Source organism: Pterocles gutturalis, unplaced genomic scaffold (assembly GCF_000699245.1).
Source record: "Pterocles gutturalis isolate BGI_N339 unplaced genomic scaffold, ASM69924v1 scaffold9131, whole genome shotgun sequence".
Lineage (NCBI taxonomy): Eukaryota > Metazoa > Chordata > Aves > Pterocliformes > Pteroclidae > Pterocles > Pterocles gutturalis.
Window position 1 is genome coordinate 24,937 of NW_010100321.1, and position 19,476 is coordinate 44,412.

The 19,476-nt window shown below is 37.8% G+C and overlaps 1 protein-coding gene across 4 annotated transcripts; it reads right to left on the bottom strand.

The window, feature by feature from the left end:
- Positions 1 to 218: 218 nt before the first annotated feature.
- HNRNPR (heterogeneous nuclear ribonucleoprotein R) lies at positions 219 to 19,262 on the bottom strand. 4 transcript variants are annotated; one of them, XM_010079318.1, is made up of 10 exons: positions 19,096 to 19,262; positions 16,733 to 16,851; positions 16,199 to 16,306; positions 15,397 to 15,510; positions 8,134 to 8,310; positions 5,296 to 5,431; positions 3,992 to 4,197; positions 3,271 to 3,420; positions 1,087 to 1,208; positions 219 to 892 (listed from the first exon to the last, which is right to left on the bottom strand). In XM_010079318.1, exons 1-10 carry the CDS (start codon positions 19,250 to 19,252, stop codon positions 280 to 282), a joined length of 1,902 nt encoding a protein of 633 aa, XP_010077620.1. In that variant the 5' UTR covers positions 19,253 to 19,262; the 3' UTR covers positions 219 to 279. The 4 variants fall into 4 exon arrangements, with proteins under 4 accessions (XP_010077620.1, XP_010077627.1, XP_010077614.1 ...); XM_010079325.1 differs by having other exon boundaries at positions 4,097 to 4,197; positions 19,096 to 19,261; XM_010079312.1 differs by having other exon boundaries at positions 5,278 to 5,431; positions 19,096 to 19,261.
- Between the last annotated feature and the right edge of the window lie 214 nt (positions 19,263 to 19,476).

Genomic DNA, 19,476 nt, shown 5'->3' on the forward strand with positions numbered 1-19,476 from the left:
TCCTGCTTTTAAACTGCTAAAATGAAGCCTAAAATGATAAAAGCATTGAAACCCCATATGGAGTTCAGGAATTCTGCAAGCCCAGTAATGTCCAAGTGCATTTATGAAAAAAGAAAACTAAGAGACTCGAGTATATACACAATAGAGTGATTCTTCAGCCCAATACAAATGGCAGCCAATCGCTACTGAAGGATGAAACATTAAGCCAATTTTGTTTTGAAGGATGTAGAGCTATAGCCAATTCTATGTTTCCAATATTCTCAATCCCTCCTCACTTGTCTACTTCCACTGTTGCCCATAAGTATCCTGATAAAATTCCTGGTTGTCATTATTGTAACCATAGTTACCGGCATAGTCACCACCTTGCTGGAGCGGCTGCTGAGCGATGGGTTGGGAGCCCCAGTTCTGCTGGTTGTTGGTCTGACGGCGCTTGGAATCAGGTTGGTTGTACCCATCTGCCTTTCTCTTGCCTCCTACGTTGCCCCCACGGTTGCCCCTGGCTCCACGAGCACCGCGTCCTCTCTGCTGCTGCGCAGGACCCCCTCTCCCACCCCTGGCTCCTCTTGGCGGTCCCATGGGTGCCCCCCTCTGTGAATAGCCAGCTCTACCTCTTGGTGGTGGTGCTCCCCGCCCCCTAGGTGGTGGAGGGGCACCTCTCCCACCCCTTCCTCCTCCTCCTCTTCCTCTTATAGCATAGCCATCATCATAGCCGTAATAGGGATCTTCATAGCCACCACGGTAGTCATGATAGTCATAACCATAATAATCATCATAATAATCTTCATAGCCATAGTAATCTGGGGGATAGCCATATCCACCTCTCCCTCCACGGCCTCTGCCTCTAATAGGAGGTGGCATGCGAGGTGGAGGGTAGTAATAATAGTCTTCGTACCTATTAAGAAAAAGAAACACGCAATTATTTCTCTTCAAAAGTCTCACAAAATAAAAAGTACAAATTCCCCCTTGTTAATTAGCAGTACACAACATGGAGAAAAGAAAAGTCATTCAGGTTCTTCTAAAGGAACTCAAATTTTACAGCACAACTTCATTCTGCAGTATTACAGCAGTGCAAGAATTAACACTCACGCAGTACTTCTGGAGGCCTGTCTGGCAGCCTGACGTTCTTTCCTTTTCTTATCCGGTGGCTTTGCTAACACTATTTCAATTTCTTCCCCTTCTATCTCTTTCCCATTCATTTCATTCATAGCCTGTACAAAAATTAGAAGAGAAACATCGAAAAATTTGTTTCCATTCAAAAGGAAACTGAAACTTGCTGAAAGAAACCAGACGGTTGGGCTGCTCCAGGCTGAACTATGCCACGCGCTTAATTTCTGAGCTACTCAAACAGAACGTTATGCATTATTCTTTCAAGTCCCACTTTTTTCAACAGTTACAGTTAAGTAGCATTTTAAAAAAAGTATTCTCTTTATATCATAAGGTAAAAGAATGGGTTTAAAACATATTGAGCATTATTTTTTAAAAAATCAGACTAAACACCATCACTTTTTATGTTCCTATATCCCCTACAAATGTTTGAGAAATGCATTGACAGAAGTTCTCACTACTCACACTGAAACGAACACTCAACTGTACTTGTAAGCCAGGCAGAGCACAGGCACGCAAGAGAAAAAAGAGTATTTTTATACTTGGGCTTCCTAGCTAGTTGAATATGCTGCATAAGTTCCTCTGAGGAAATCAAGTATTTCTAAGGACATACTCAAGGAGAAAAAAAAAATTACTGAAACTCAGTGATCTCATCAAGTGAGGCAAGAATCCCCCAGAAATGTGTAACTTGTAATTATCAAATACACACACAAAGAGAACTTAATAACACATACACAAAGAACGACTAGGACTTTACCTGGAGTTATCTGCTTTACATTAAACTTTTCTGGCTATTAATATTTGCATTAACAAAGACTTTACCTGTCTGTACATGCCTCAACAACATCAGAGATCATGGCAATTTATTTCAAAGAAGGTACAAAAATAAGTAGACACTGGAATCAATGAGCCAATTCCATGCACTCCAGACATTAACATCATTATGGTTTCTCACAAAATTAATAAACCCATTTAGTGGCCATAAATCAGTCACAGCGGGTGGATGTGGTAGTATTCCAGCTTGTTTCAGAGAAGACAAACATCAGCAATGCTCTGCTGGACTGCATTTGATCTATTATCTTCTCATGTGTCACATGTTTTCAGTTGCTCATATCTAAGAGACCATTTAGATGTAAGGTCTACCGGGAAGGGATCGCAAAGTGTTTAAAGACATACTACAATAAAACATGTCAGGAGGTGTTGCTGACTTACCCCTTCTGTCAACAATCTCCTATCCTCTCTGGGACATGGTCTAAACCTATCCAAACTGAATTTGACTTCATTAACTACAAGCGACATTCATCCTACAGCCAAACTCAACAGTATTCTAAACCCTATTTTGGTGGGTAGAAAAATTCTAAGTGATTAAATGGTTATAAAATTATTAATAAGCTTGAGTAAGAGCCTTTGAACTGTCTGTATAGCCAACATACACCACATACAATAGACTTGCTTCAAGACTCCCAAGGTGCAAAACACATCCTCCCTTTCTTCTTCCCCCCCTAAACTACGGATTTAAAAAACAGATGGAGTAGTTTCTATAGAATTCAATCCACTGAAGTACAAACAGCAGAGATTAATGATCTTCACAACTGCTCCTAGATACAAAGGAAGACACCTTTGAAGCTTACGATGACCTCCAATGTTGAAGAAGTCATTTAGAAGAAACCATTTAGGGACTGTGTAGAGTTAAAAATAGGTAATGCACTAAGGGAGCTGCTAGTGCCATTCTCCCCTTCACAAGGCATTTTTTGAATTACCTTGTAATTTCTATTCAATACTTCTGTCACTCCAAAACTACACACAGCATTTAAACAGGAGTCTTTGAGAGATAACTGATACCTTCTCTGAATGTTTCCTCAGAAAAATTGTCTAGGATGATCTTTATTTTTTTTCCTCTTCTCTAGACTCTCCTGCATTGGTCTATACCTCTTTTCCAGTCTACTTGTTAACTTGCTATAGTTTTGTCCTTTGCAAGTTTCACATCCTTCTAGCTACTGAAATCACAGGAATAAAATTATTAGTGTTAAAATTCTCACAATGGGAACCTTATTAAATGGGCTCTACAAATTGTTTTGTCTAGATATTTACTGTAAATAAATTTCTTAAAACCATTTTTACAAAACTGCTCACATCAATTTAGCTAGGAAAGAATAATCAACCTACCTTCACTGCGGCACCTCTGTCCTCAAAATGAACAAAAGCATAATCCTTCAACTTCTTTACTCTTTCCAGCTTTCCAAATTCAGAAAAGGATTTCTCAAGAATTTCTTCTGTCACAGTAGTGGCCAAGTTTCTTACAAATAAAACTTTCACCTGGTCAAAAAATGAGAATGAAAGCTGTGATCTCTAAAACTCAAACCTCAAAGGAAACTAACATAAACTAGTAAGATGTTATTTCTTTCCTCTCTGCGTTAGGAAATTTTGGGTAACCTTATAAATTCTGTACCTGTTTAAAAAAAAAAATTAAAAAAGCCTTGTAGTTACCTGTATGAAGTTTCTACAACTTCTTTCCTTCCACAGTTCCCTTCCATGACCAGAAGAATATTCAACTTTGATTTTCTGCTTCTGGGATGCTACAAATCCCAGGTAAATTTTAGTAACAGACCTCAAGAGCAGCAAAGAGTTATCCTGAAACACAACATTCCCTATGCTGAACTTCATCTCACTCTAGAAAATAAGTTTTAAAAACTACCCACCTAGTATTTACTATCAGCAGAAGCAGATAATGAACAGACTCATGTGCCAATCCAGTACGATAACCCTGTACACTACTAGGTTAAACATGAACAGCAGGTTACAACCACATGTTCCTAATGTCTTCCAATGGCAACTAATTTGCAGTGTTCAACAGTAACACAAAGTGTCCAGTGAAGTTTTTGGTTACCTTTGCCATGACTTCTGGATCAGGTTCCTCTACCGGATCAGCCCATTCCACTGTCACAACGTTTCCCCAGACTTTTACTTTTCCACTCATCAGGCGGCGGCGAGCTTGTGCTGCTGATTTGTGATCCTCATATTCCAAGAAGCAGAATCCTCGATTCTTCTTTTTATCATCAGGTTGATGATACAAGATTACATCCACCAAACCCTCTGAAAAACAGGTCTTTAGTATTAAGCTTCAAAAGAAAGAAAAACTACAGTCTGCTCTTAAATGCCTTCACCTGTTTTTTGTAATACACAGCCTTTGAATTTAACACCTGAAGGGGGGGGCTGGTGGTGGTGAGGAGCACAAGAAAAGCAAAACAAGTAACAGATATCCATCCAATCCATACAATTTACACAGAAACAGGTGACATTGCAGGTGAAATTCTCCAGAACAAACTTACCTCACAATTAGGCCCTGCAAAACATCAACCTGAAGAGTTCCCAGTGTAAGTTTTCTATATTGTGTTTTACCATTTTCACATTTTTGAAAAGCAGTCAGCAGTTTCCCATTCCTCCAGATGAAGCTGGAAATAATTTCTTTCACATCTCTCCAAAAAGAGGAGAGAGAACTAAATGAACATTCACTTTCTGTTTTCACCACTTCCCTGAAGTACTTATAAATAGCAATCCTCAAAAAGAAGCAGTAGGTTAAAACCCTCCTACAGGAACAGGAGCAGGCGATCAAGACCTCAATCTCTTATTTAAAGCAGAAGCATCCATCCAGTGACGAGCTGACTTCTTTTCTTCCTACCTGCTGCATACAGTGGGGACCAACACTGAAGAACTGGGACAGAAATTAATCTATAATTAACGATTTCTACTTTAACAGTCCCTCTAAACTGATTTAGTATTCCCTCCTCCCCATCATTTCTGAGCAATACATTTGTTTGAGGCTCCCCCAAAACTTCTCAGTTGTGAAAGCAGATACTCTAGAACCAGTTTCAAATACAGAGCCTTCAACAGGAAGCTAGAACAGGTAACAGAATTAGGACCTTTACTTTTTTTCCGAGTTCATTTGTGCTGTTTCCATCTCAAATTGTAAACCTACAGCATCATTCATTTAACAATCAGTATAATGGACACTAGTCCCTTTACACTCCACCATAAAATGTATTTGATATATAAGATTTCTACCAGAAAAAAACCTGGAATCCAACTTGGAAACAGTTTAAATGATAGGTGAATGCGTCTGTCAAATAACTAGACCTATAAAACAGAGGTATTTCAGAATCGGTGTGGAAAAACTCATTAAGAAGGTCTTACCTGTGACTTTACTGAACTCTTCCAATATGTTTTCCTTAGTCTTGTTCTTTGGAATTGACCCAACAAATAACCTGTTGTTTGCCACGGAGATGCATACTCCAAGGTGCTTCCCAGGACGGATTTCATAGTTGTCACACTGAGAAAATAATAAGCCACTTTATCCACAATAATATGGATAAAAAGATCACCTAAATCACAAAATCAGCTATGTTTTTCATGTTCAACTACTTTTATACATAGCATATTGAATTTACTTTGCAAGAGATGTTGAATTTACATTGCAAGAGAATTACTAGAACTGCAATATTTGGGTCAGAATTCACTTGAAAGAACATTCTTGAGCTTAGGTTTTCCATAGAAACTTTGGAAGTTCTGCTGAACGGAAAGCTACGAAGAAATTGAGGTACATGGCAAAACATGTAACAGAGACGGGGTTAACAACTACATGGGGTAAATTCATTCTCCTACTGTTTATCTCAGATTTGAAAGATCTTTCTAAGCAACTGGTGACTGCTTCCTGTGCTGGGACTCCATGTCAGTCATTATTGCTGTTATCAGGAAGCAAATACATAGTATTATAGATTCTGTGAGTTCTTCCACTTTACTTCAATGACTTTTAAACACTAAGCATATTTGCTATGAGATATTCAAAAGTCTAAATCAGTGTGTGACCTTGTTCCCTCCCTGCCACCCCCACAGCAGGGATTTTTTGGACCTTGTAAACACCAGCATTTTATGAATTTTGCTGTTACATTTAAAAACTTCCAATTAAAAAAAATTCAGCCCATTCTTCCTGCTTGTGCCCACAGTTGGATTACCCTGAACACCAAGAGCCCCATAAGGTCTTAAAAGGTACAAGAGTCCAACCTTTAAAAAAAATATAGATATAAGAATTCAAGAGACACAACATCTATGGTTTAGATAGGATTTTCAAACACAACCTAAGAGGATGGATGTTTGATCATCAGCCAGCTTCTGAAAATCTCATCCAAATCTTTAAAAGCAAGTTTTCAGACATTTTTACCCTAGCTGAAATGTAGCCATACAGATTACAGAGCAATACTTTCAGTATCATTCTTCATATTCAAGAACTAGAACAAGGTTAAGGTACCCTACCTTAGATAGGTACAGGCTATCAAACAAAGATCACTTTAAAGAAGGCAGAAACATTTCAGAATTTTGCTTCACATACAACTGTGATTCATAACACAATTAAGCTTTGTGTTCCAGTGCCATGAACTTAATCCAAATCTGCTTTTCAAATTATATCTTAACATACAAAGCCATTTTACTTACAACCAAACCCATTCCCATTGGTACCTGCAAACATAAGCAGAAGGCCCACCTGGCATAGAGAAATCAAGACTTCAAAATTTCAAGTTTATTTTCTGAAATAATCTCGCTTTGCTATCAAGGTTTGATTAGATCCAAAATTTAGCATGTGTCCACACCATTTGCATTTCCCCCAGTAGTCTGTGGAAAATATTTCATCTAAACACAAGCCTGGCCCCATTATCGAATAATGGTAGGGTGGAAGATGTAGGCGGAAGGGAATCCAGACACAGGACGTAATGAATATATTGACACAAATTCACTTTTTCGGTGCAATATCCAGGGTATTGAGGCCAGTCTTCCATCAGTGGCACATTGCTCACTACATCTCCTGTCACTTCAGCATCTTCCCTTTCATCTCTCTCGATCAGTAAAAAATTAAAGGAACAACTCCGAGCACCTTCAACTTGGTCAGAAGTTTCAAAACTATTTTTCCTTCATAAGTCACAGTAACTCATATCCACCAACTTCAAACACTGAAACCAAGAAGCAATCAATTGCAAAAGACACTTTGTGCATCTCCCTTCAGAAAATACCCAAATAGGTTCTAGAAAGGAACAACAGCCTACGAAGGGACAAGCAATCCCTCATCCTGGAAGAGCCCAACATAACAACTACAACGATTTCTAATTACATGAAAATATTTAAGGGAACAAACACTGGAACACAGAGACAACCTTCTGAAGCCCTTACAATGCAACAGAATCACTTTCTAAGCTTCTCTAGGTTCTGGGTCATGTGTGTCCTATCCCTCCCCACCCCCACCTTATCTAGATGTTTAGGTTTTCTCTCCCTCCTGCTGATCATACAGGATCAGCTGAATTCCATGAAGGCAAATGAGATAAAGCATTTCACCTGTTTTGGTTCAATGTACAAGCAGTATTTCACAGCCACATCCAAAACCTTGGCAGATGCACACTGATTTGCCTAATTCTGCTTTCTCCTCTCAGGCAGAGGCAAGGCCAAATGAACCAGGGCCCCAATCAGGCTGCTGTCTCTCATTCTAACTCTCTATGGATTGCTGTGTCCTTTGCCAAACTGTCTACACGCAGGAAGGCCAAGTCAGGTTTCCATGTAGTGAGCTGACCTGCACAGTTGCCATCAGAAAGAACAAAAGGCCACTGTGAACCATAAAGAGCACCACATCAGAGACCTCCTCCACAGCACCAGCAGCAAAATAAAGCATCTTTAATCAGCTCTTTATAGTAGGAAGTGTGATAAAACAGTGAAGCTTAAGGAACATATTTCCAGCTGCAATCCAGTAAGCTGGTACTATCATCACCCAAGTACTCCAGCAGACTGCAGTAGGCTATAGCAGACTACGGTCCTAAAAGTAGAACATTCTCTGCATACACTAAATCAAATCAGGACGCAATTTTTAAGATAGTAAAATGTTCAGTCTCTCAATTGCTTTAATGTAACTCTTCAAAGACTTCATTGTCTAAGAGATTACCAACACGCTCGCTGTTTACCGTATCTTGTCCAGTCTGAAAATAAGTTACTCACCAGTTTGACTGCTTCCTGTGCTGCATCTTTACTACAAAAGGTAATGAAAGCATAACCTCTATTCTGACCAGAAAGAGGATCCATCATGAGGCGCAGATCCCAGATTGGACCAGCTTTCTCAAAGAGTGGTACCAATTCATCTTCATACAAGTCTCGGGGAATCTTACCAACAAAAACCTAAAAAGGAAGAGGACACTTAAAGTTTTTTCAGAAATCCAAACTTACTTTTAGTATTTGAAAGCTCCTGGGAAAGGAAGTACAATGCTGCATAAACCATTACAGCAGAAACACTGTAGCCATCACTGTAGCCAACATAATACATCCTACTAGGTCTTCTAAACCTCCCACTGCTAGTACAAGGTTTTACATATGGAAAACCTACTTTTGTTGTTTATATTGAAGAGGTTGTGGATTTCCACCACTGAAGAGGTAAATGGTTCTTACCTGTTATAATTCTGGCAGTCAAAAACAAAGACCTTACAGGCTATCTAGTTGGGTATCCTGTATTAAAGCAGGCTAAGCACTTCCTTGCTCTTGCAGTGTTTTCAAATCATTCTGTAACTCAATCTTCATTAGAAAGCTACAGAGATGGAAAAAAACCCTACTAAAATCCTGAAATTGCACAATACACATTTTCCACTTTTAATATCTACTGTAATTTTATTTCTAATCTGTGTTCGTTTCACCTTCCACCAATTTAATGTTTTAATATTTGTCTGAGAAAATCTGGAGTCCTCATGTTTTGGTTCCTTACATAGAGCAATTACAATAAACTTTGGTAAAGTTTCCTTGTGGAGTTTCATCTCTTCAGCTGAGATCTCCTCTCTCCCCCACCACAAACTTATTCATCACTGCAGCTCTCCTCTCAATTCCTCTCAAAACCTCTGAATCACTAATACAAGCAAAACATTCCAAACACCCACTAAGATCAAACTATATTTATTTTAACTTCAAGTATTTTTTGTAGTAAAAAACGCTAGGAGTCATCAATCTTTTCCACCTAGGCGAGGCCTTGCCATAGTCATGTCTGGTACTGAAAGCTTAGCAGAGAATTTCAAAACTAAAGACGCACAGTATGCCCATTTAAGCACTGATATAAACAAACCCGTGAGGAGAACGTGATGACTCAGATTTTTAAAAATGTGGAACACAAATTATCTCCTCCAAAGGAAAGCTAGAACCTTTAGATGTTTCTTCATGTCATACGGATATTCCTGAAATTCAGTTTCCAGAGCACTTCTTTCACTTAGCTTAGCCTCTCTCAGTTCAGTGTGAACACCAACTGACCATCATTTATTTGCTATTGGGGAAAAAAAGGAATAGATTTATCATACTAAGTGAAAATTTAATGGCAGAAACAACAGGATTTCCTCCCCAGCTTCCTGAAAAGCTTAGAAATCCCTACAGATAGGTATCTCCATCGTCACTAAACCTAGAACATTAATTCCAAAACCCATGCACAGTTTTTAAAGACAAAAAAAACCTGATACCATAATGGAAATGCACAAGACAGGAACTCTTAAGTTGGTAGTAGGACAGCAAAACTGCCAGTTAAACTCTCAACAAACTTCAACAGTTTTTAAGTCAGACAAATCTAAAAAAGTCTACATTAGATTCCTTGTTTCAGATGCCACCATTTCCAGCAGAAACCGAAGGTGACATACCAGAACAGAAGACTTGAGAAAAAGAACAAAACTTAATTCAAATACAAAGCCTATTCTTCCAGCTATTTACCAAAGATTTACAATCCTGAAAGCTTGTTTCCTCCTTTCTTTCCAGTCTCTTGGGGCTCACTCTGTAGAAACTTTAGACCACCAAGAATTCCACAAGACTGGTACTAGAGATCAGTTCAGGTAATACACTCTGAGAGCTAGTATGAGAAAGGATTTAATTTGAATACGTTCATATCTGGCCTATATTCTAGACTAACTTCCATTTATAACAGGACTAGATAACTCTGTGGGAGTAATTCACATCTGAGTGAACTTGCTTTGAGCTTGTAAACTGAATTTATTAACGAACAACAAAACCAATAGACATGACAAGCACCAGGTGAACATCCTGCAAGGGTCAGAGGAAACAACTGCAATAACTTTTTTAAATGTTGTTAAGCTTGAACAAGGAATGTAACTATCAGATGTCTTGTTGCATTTTTTAGTTCCACAACAAGAGCGCTGTGGAAAAATTTTGGAAACTGGCATTATCAGTGAAACAATATAAGAGATCTTGTCTAAGTAGGATGCAATTGCATCGACTCTGGGCCTTTGTTGGAATCACTGACCATTAGACTTACTTCTTCCAGTTTTGCTTCCTAAAGGACCTGTACAAAGTACTCCATTTTGCTTTCTCCTTACTACTGTTTTAGAAGTTTAATTATGAAAAGTCTTAAGTAGGAAAAAATTCAATTTCAGCTTCCTGAAGAATTTTACAGAGCTTTATTGAAGGGTGCAATCCACTTCTGCACTCTAGATGACACATCCTTCAGTGATTTCAAAAGCTGAGCCTCTTCTGTCATCAACGCAAGCTAACTGAAGTGTACTGCAGTGCTGCAAGAGCTTCTTCAAAACCTCTCTCCTTTTAACAGTGTCCTCATGTGCTTTGCAGTCAATTTTTCCTGAATGCCAGTTTTAAGTGCTAATTAATGTAGGCCACACAACTGCTTCATCTCATCCAAATTCATTGAAAAAAACGAAATGGAAGTGGAAAAAACTTCTGACATAGTGCAAAAACCTTTGAACTCCCACTGTTCTTCCAGCACAAAAGTGACATTCCACTTCTGTACTAAATCCAGCACAAGCTCTGTCTAGTTCAACTCCTGCTCAGTTTATTATACCATTGCTGCTTAAGTTAACTGCTACAGTATCTGTTCTTCCTTCAATTTATTATGGACAAAAGCAGCTTAAATTTCCCCAACATCTCCAGTAACATAACATTCTCCAGATGCAAGCTAGCCTCACGACCCCTCTGACTTTTTGTTACAAATTCAGACCATACACCCACAGAGAAGCAGATGCAACACCAACTTACCATTCACAGAGCTGAAAGTCATTTTCCATATTTGATAACAACATTCAAAGATGTTTATCATATACTTACCCAATAAATTTCAGCTCTGAAAAGAACATGTAGCAATTCCTCCATTTTATACAGTCTAAACTGTATAGGTATCTAACCTTACACATTATCCTAGCATATTATGGGCAAATAATCTATTTACAGAATTTTCAATTTTTTACCTCATATCACTGAAAAACAATGAAATAGAAGTCTTGTAAAAGTTTAGGAGTAGGACTTACTTTGTCTGGAGACCCCTCAATAAAACTGAAACTAACTCAGCAATCAGTACAGACTCAAGTCAATTTACTCTCTTCATGCTAGCTACACTGCGCTAATTTTAAAAGTGGTTTGCCCCTATCCCTGTTATAGAGGGGTAAAGGGTTGGTATTTTACAGTTATAAATGGAGCCTCCTGTTCTTCAAATCGTGTCTTAAATGGTATCATATTCATTTACACAAAAAGGTGAAGGATGGAATTCAAGTACCACATCAGCTACCTCCTTATTTTTTGGTGTAACATTAGTCTGGACAGGCTATGTGCATGTCAGACTTTCTTTACCCTCCCCTAAAGAAGAAAAAAAATTATATATATTATAACGATCCTTCAGTTTTCCTGAATTTAACAGCAAAAAGCTCCTCAGCGAGCAGAGTGAAGAACAGGAGTGAAAAATCTGTATTTTAATCTGTTTAGCAAATACAATTCAACCTCATCAGTATTACCCACAAATGCAGACACTATGGATACAATGTTGGATTTACCATCCAGCATTATCCAACTGAAACACTGAATGCTTGTCTTGTTTGCATGAAAGCTTCATCATCCCTGACTACCAGTGGACATGTGATTAAAATTCATTTCTGTAACATTTACACTTAAATTCCACCTTGCTGTGACTTTAAATTTAATGAAATACTTGTAACATTTTCCTCCTCTCGTCTGCACCTAAATTCAAAAGTTACTGCAATTACTATGTAGAAATTTCTACTGTCCATGCAACCTCCAGTGCTGCTGAACTACTGGCATATTTTAAACCACAGTAAGACAACTTAAAGTGGTTTTGTGTAAAAAAATTGGAATTTAAGAATAGAAAAAAATTTATTTATTCAGCATTCCTTGCATATACACTTTAGTAGAGTGATTAACATGATTATCATACAGCATACAATTAACATACCTAAGCAGAGCTTGGTAAGTTATGCAAACCATCAGTTACTACCTCTGAGTTCAAGGACCCATTCTAATTATTTCCCGCCACCAAGGAATTTCTTTTTCTTCATGGAATATGAACATTCCCCTTAGAAATCATCCTTACTGCAACGCTTTTAAGCATCATCTTGATGGTATACATAAAAGCTAAAAGCTTCAGCATCTCAAAGGATGCAAAAACAATCTAGAAAATGAAAGACATTCAAGAAGTTGACCATTTGCTTTAACCTGGTGGTTTACAGAAGACTCTCTGAAAGAACTCCTGTATCAAAGACTAGACACAACAGTGGGATTGAGAGTATTCAAAGTGTTTAGAATAAACTAAAAAACAACCTGCTAGTGACCAAAACCTTTCAGAATAGGTAAGCAAGGAAATACACAGCTCAAGCATTTTTGTAACCAATCTGAAGTTAGCCCATAGCTTGCTAGCAAGCTGCACAGGTTCAGTCATGACCTTGCATTTCCCTGACGTGCTTACTGGCTAGACTTTGTCCTTGGGGCAAGGCAGGGGGAGGTGAGGGAATCGTTAAAACCCTTTCAATCATCTTTAAGAAACACGGTGTCGGGGGAGGTAAGAAAAAGCAGAGAAAAAAGATCTTGGACATTTTAAGCAAAACAAAGGAGCACTGTACAAGCCACTTGCTTGAGGATAAGCAGTTATCTGTTTGCAGATGCAAATGCCAAGTAACTCCTTCCATTCTCATCCAATAAAGGCTCCCATAAACATCTCCAAGTATCAATATCATGCGACTTCACTATAAGCAAAAAGCTTGACATTGGAGCAGCAAGTCCTTAAGTAAAACGAATACTCAAGTTTAATATCAAATCCTATTGGAATTATTTTCTTCTCCAAGCTTCTGTACAGCTGTAACTACTTTGCCTTTATTACAGAATATTACAGAAAGGTCCAACTGCTCCTAAAGCCCACTCACTTGATATTGGACAGCTTCATTCACATAATCCTTTCAGCAAAATGTTCACTGTGGCAACTTAAGAATGTTCAACATGCTGAACATCCATAAGACTATTTATCAGTACTTTAGTTTTACTATACAATGTTCAAGTACATATTGAGAGTTAAAGCTACAGTTAAAACATGAAGCGGAATTCATTACATGTTAAGATGACAAATTAGTTGGTGTACAAATATTTACAGCAGAAAGATCCGATACATCTTCAGGGTAAAAAGTCTATCTAGTATGTATCGTCTTGAAAATAGTAACAGTACTTTGATATCCTTAAAAACCAGAAGTTTGACATCAGTGACAGCTCTGGCATCAACACATCTGAGCCTGCACAAGGTATGAGAGCTTCAGTATTATTTCAAGTAAGTTTCAAACACGAAAGATTCATTGTCACAATCCAGGATTGTGTTTCTTTCATGTTTTTACCCACAATATTAGAAAAGAGGGCATTTACACTCCTATCTAACCAGAACTATTGAGGACAACAGAGAAGCAGTTCTCAAAAAGCTTAAGGGAAGAAAAAAAAAACAAAAACACAAAACTCCACCCCAAAATCAAAACACCCACTTCATTCTGGTAAAACAAAACAAAAAAAAGTGCTACAATAATCCCCAGTCACTTGTGTTCAAACGTGCCCTGCCTAGCCTACCTCACTGTAAGATCATGTTTAAATTGCTGATTACTACACCTCAGAGCTCAACAGCAAGAGCTAAAGGCTAAATTTAGCAAAGTATACACCAGTTTCAGCGAGGTGTTCAGCATCTCAGCCAGTCAAACCAAGCAGAATGTCTAAAACAGTGATCAGTCTTTAAATCCTACAAAATGCCACCAATAAATTTATTTGGTAGAAGTATGGTTTCTATAGCTAGTTGGCTGGATTTTGCTACAGCCCCTAATGCTGATTCCTGTGAGAAACATCTTAAGGGAGTTTCCACAAGCCACCTATTCTAGTAAGCTTCAAGAAACTTAGAAGTATAAAACCATATTCTTAATACTAATAAAGCACAGCCAATTTTACAGCTTTCCTGTGACTTCCTAAAGAGGCTAACCATCACCAATAGGACAAAATTCTTAAGATCTCTCAAGTCTTTTCCGTCATTAATAGAACAGAATAGTTCAGCTGGAAGGGACCTAAAAAAATAATCTAGTCCAACTGCCTGACCACTATAGAGCTTACCAAAAGTTAAGCTGTATTATAAATGGCATTGTCCAAATGCTTCTTAAACACTGACGGACTTGGGGCATCAACCACCTCTCTAGGAAGCCTGTTCCAGTGTTTGACCACCCTTCTCTGTAAATAAATGTCAGTGAGGTGCAATTAAACAACATTTTATACCATCACATAATCACCCTGGCAACTCCACTGAGCTCGTAAACAACTTCTAAGCTACTTTTCTGAATGCAGAAACACACAAATTTACAAAATGAAACAAGCTACATGGACTCTTTCAGTGTGACAGTTTCACTATCAGCCCATGCAAGCATCAAGGATGTTTCATGTAGACTGAAAGAAAAGCAAATAAACAATTCCTTAAAAATTACTGATCTCAGTTGTCCTCTTCAGAACTTTGGGAGCATCCTCATACAATACCCAAGTCTTTTTCACTTTCAGCACATTGCATGAAATAAACTTGCAACTGTCACTTAAATTCCATTGATGTTGTAAACAGAGTCAAATACCTTTGAGTCACACTTCTACAAACCTATACAGCTAATACCTACATTGGTCACTTTTTAAGACATGGACCATAAGCTTTAGGGTGGACCACAAAGTCTGACAATTTAATGATCTATTTTACATTTTAAGAAATTTTACATAGCCTTTCCTAGTATATTCCATCTGCTTTCCCCCCTCAACCTATTATCCTGTCTTTTGCAGAATACAGAGGAGTAAGAAAGACTAAGACACACAAACATAGAAGAATGCTTTCCTCTACAATACTCTAAACTTTTGCTGACAATATAGTTTATTTTCAAGTATTTCTTACAGTTTGCACAAACATACAAAATAACAGCTTAGCCTGTATATACTAACCTCTGTTCCAATACCAGGCTGAACACCAGAATATACAGTATCTGGAGGAGGGCCCCCATATTTCCTCTGTCCTGTAGTTACATCCAAAGTGTAACCAGTCCTCTCTAGCAAAGCCTGAAAAAAAATTGTCACGTTAGTTTTTGGGGGGGAAGACAGTGGATTAAAATACAAAGAATAAAAGTGTCTTAAGATAAGCATTTCATTATCCACTCCCTGCCACATTTGAACAAGGTATATATGGACAGACAGAACCAACAAAAAAAAATGTTATTTTGAGGGTTTAAAAAACCATCACCACAAACACTGACATTTGTTTTATATTATAAGGTCACTGGAAAGAACTTGTTTTTCTTTTCCCTTATATATAGTACCCCAAGAACTCCGGAACACCAGGCAAGTCTTTTCACCCACTCTGTACTCGGGTTTTTGCACAGCAGAAGAGTTTCTTAATATACTAATACCTTGTTGAAATGTTGAATCGGTCACAAAGTCATTTTATCAGTGTGTAAAGTCTTTAATATAAAAGGACAACTAAGAAAATTGTTCAATAGATATCAATGTTTTCATACACCTCACGTAACATTAAGTTCATGCATTTTGGCAACTGTGTAATGAGGAAGATCTGCATTTCAAACAAGCACTCTCTTTTGAATCCTATCATGCGTACATTTCTTTAAAGCCAAGTGTGAATATACTTATCCAGGTAGTGTTGATGCTTTGTAAGTACACCCAAAATTAGTTCAGTCTGTGTACAGGTAATATATCAGGCAGTACAGAATGATCAGTATTTTGTAAATATTACCTTTATCTTTGCTTCGTCTGGTCCCTTCGTTGATTCCTGTACTTTGCTGCCTTGTTTCTCTCTTTGCCTGTAGGTCTTCATAACTCCACATAAAAATGCACTTTTGTTCTGTAGATACAATTTACAAAACAATTCAATTGTGCATATGAAAAGCCCTGGGAATCCACCAAAATTTATACTCCATACCACGAGGTCACTGTATCAAGCCAGTGCAATAAATAAAATGTCAAAAGAATCTTTTAGAAAAATATAACAATTAAGTGAACAATCTTATCAGACTGAAAAAATAATCAAATTCCAAGTAATATTTTTACCTTATTTTCTCAATAGCACGCTCATTTTTATTATCTGGGAGCTTTTGCTTTCCACTCAAATACCTACACATTTATGGCAATTTTTAACAGGCTTGTGATTTGGGTTTGAAATGTTAGAACACAGCAACATCAATGAATTTCTAAGTTACAACTCTCCTGCCAATAGTGCCAGAACACTATTTATACTTATGTGCTTACACTCCTGGAGCTCTCACCTTACCTGTACATGCGACAGGTCACTTTCTTTAAACTGCTGTAATACAGAGAGGGCTCCTTCTTCATTAAATTCCCTAAGAGCATCAATTGCTCTTTCATCAAGATCGACATAAGCTACCAACCCTAAAAGTTAAAGATAAAGAAGTTACAGATTTCTATTGAATTTCATACAAACTAAGAACTATGCAGTTTGTTTTTAAAGTCAAAAAGTTACGTTCCATAGCAACAGAATTATACATTTAATAAAATTACATATTCCTACACAAGTATATGAAAGAACATGAGTACAACAATGAAAAAAGTTAACTTAAAATGTATATTCCTAAGCACTATCTGATGTGCAAGATTATACTCCACATGGCAGAGTTTTCTAACATTCAGGAATCCAACCTGCTACATAAAAGCAGTATTACACACAGGGTTTGAAACAGTGAACTCTGGCTCACTTCTAATAATATGGATTTTGGTTTTGTCCTTCATTTTAAGTTTCACACTTCCTTCTCTTGAATGGAGCTGTTCTAGGATAAGCTGACACGGGAACATTACAGGTATCCTACTGTACGTGGAAAAGGAGCTACCTAACTAATCATCAAACATTTATGAAGCTCTACCCCACAAAATACTAGGAAGTAGAATGGTTTGTTCACTCCTTTCTCCAACTTCAAAAGTATAAATCAGTGGACTTCCTGTATGTCTAAAGTACTTTTTTTTCTTTTTTACTCATTTTGTTACTCTATGCAGTTCAAGAGCCAGAATTCAAAAAGGTATTATTTCGAGCCCTGCTATGTACCCGAAAAGGCTAGTGTTAATTTTACAGGTACAGACTCCCAGAAGAAACACTGGACCAGTTCTGAGACATTTTTTCTGTTTAAGGACGTTTACAGGTTATTTCATTCTTTTTGTAATGTACTTGCATAAGCTGTGGAGTATGAGAAGTACAGTTCAAGATTTGCACTTTTCAAACGACACAGCAAAGCTGATCTCCAAAACACAGATTATTTAACTCCTACTTGGTTTCAAAAATGCACAGTAGTGCCAAGCCCAAGGACTACATTTCAGAAGTGATCCTGCATATTGGAAGGCACCTGTATCTTTCATATAAGACCTCAGCAGATTCTAAAGTTCAACCCCCAAATTTAGCTTGGGTGTCAAAAGTAGTTTGCTTCACTGACAAACCCCTGCACAATGCAAACACCTTCAGTGGCATTAAGGAAGTGTGAATAAATGTTTTCAGGTTACTCATGCAGTGGAATTACACTAGTCAGGTTCAGGGCTGAAAAGCTCTTAAATCCCTTGAGAACTCCTCACAACACAACCTAACTGCAACACGTGTTAGAGCCCCACAAGTTCTACCCAGGCATTTACACCTTCTCTCAAACCATCAAGTGCACATCATCGTGACCCACAGTTAGAAAGTGCGTATCTAAAGCCAATAAAGCTGGTAAAGGCTTGATGAAAGCTCACTGTGAATGACTTCCAAAAGACATCATCCACGTGAGCCCATATCATACTGAAGATTGGTAAGGTATTGTTTTTGAACTGCCTTCACTTCATCAGTGGAATTTTGATTCTTTTTCAACAAATACTGTAATCTTGCCACCACGGCATTCAAGATCAGCGCATAGAGCATTTCTACTGCTTCTTGTAAATCTGTTCACAGAACACACTCTAAAGAGGAAAAGGAAGCCTGACAATAGGACAAAATAATAAGGGGGGTTACAAAAACAAAATAGAAAACCCTTTGTATGTAAAGAAACCTCTCTAGAAGTTGCAAAGACCACTTGCTACCAGCAAGGTATTATTCAATTTGCTAGATAGCTTAGTCCTCAACTTTGTTGAAAAATGGTTAGTGTCAAACTGCACGTTTCAGTGTAGTAATCAACACGGATTAAACTGTCCACTCAGAACTAGGGAGAACAAAATGTCCACAGGCAGACTCAATTCAAATGTAGTCCCAGGCAAGACAAGCTAGTTGCTTCCCTCACTAAGCCACCTATCCAGCCTCTGAGTGTTTAAGAACCACTGTGAGGAGTTGACAGTAGAAAGTAAAAGCAAAATGATGATTTGGATTGAAGAAAAAAAAAAAAGTACAGTTTAGTATGCTCAAACATACATCTTAATTTGACAACATCTAAGAAACTAGTGCTCTGTGCCCTAAAGCAACTAAGATATCACATACAACACTAAGGATGTGTCAAGTAATTAGTCAACGTCAAACCCAATTTGCCTTTAGGGAAGTCAAAGTAGCAAAACATTCAGAGCTACACAGATCAAAAACAATGAATTTTTAAACCTTAATCTATAAAATTTGAAAATGGCACGCCCTCACTTTCATAACCAGTCAGAAACAAGAAATGCATATTATACCTGTCTGAAATATTTCATCAAGTCTCTCTGCCACCTTCTGTGGGAGGCCTGCCTCTATCAGTGTCTTGTAGTGTTCTGTGTGAGTTACACTGGAAGTATCCATTGGTTCTTCCTCTTCTTTTAACTGTACCGCATTACCATTCACCTGATTAGCCATTTTATTATGCTGCTGGAAAAAATTCAGGAGCTATATTACAATAAGCCAGAAATAACTAGTTTGTAGGACAATGCATGATTCATCTAAACTAATTTGTATACATGCTGCAAATGACCTGTATCAAAAGTTTTATTTAATACTTTTTGGATGCAGCTGATCTAAGTTTCAAAAGAAAGTACAACCCTCAGTACTGTGGAAAATGTACATGGAAGAATTTACATATT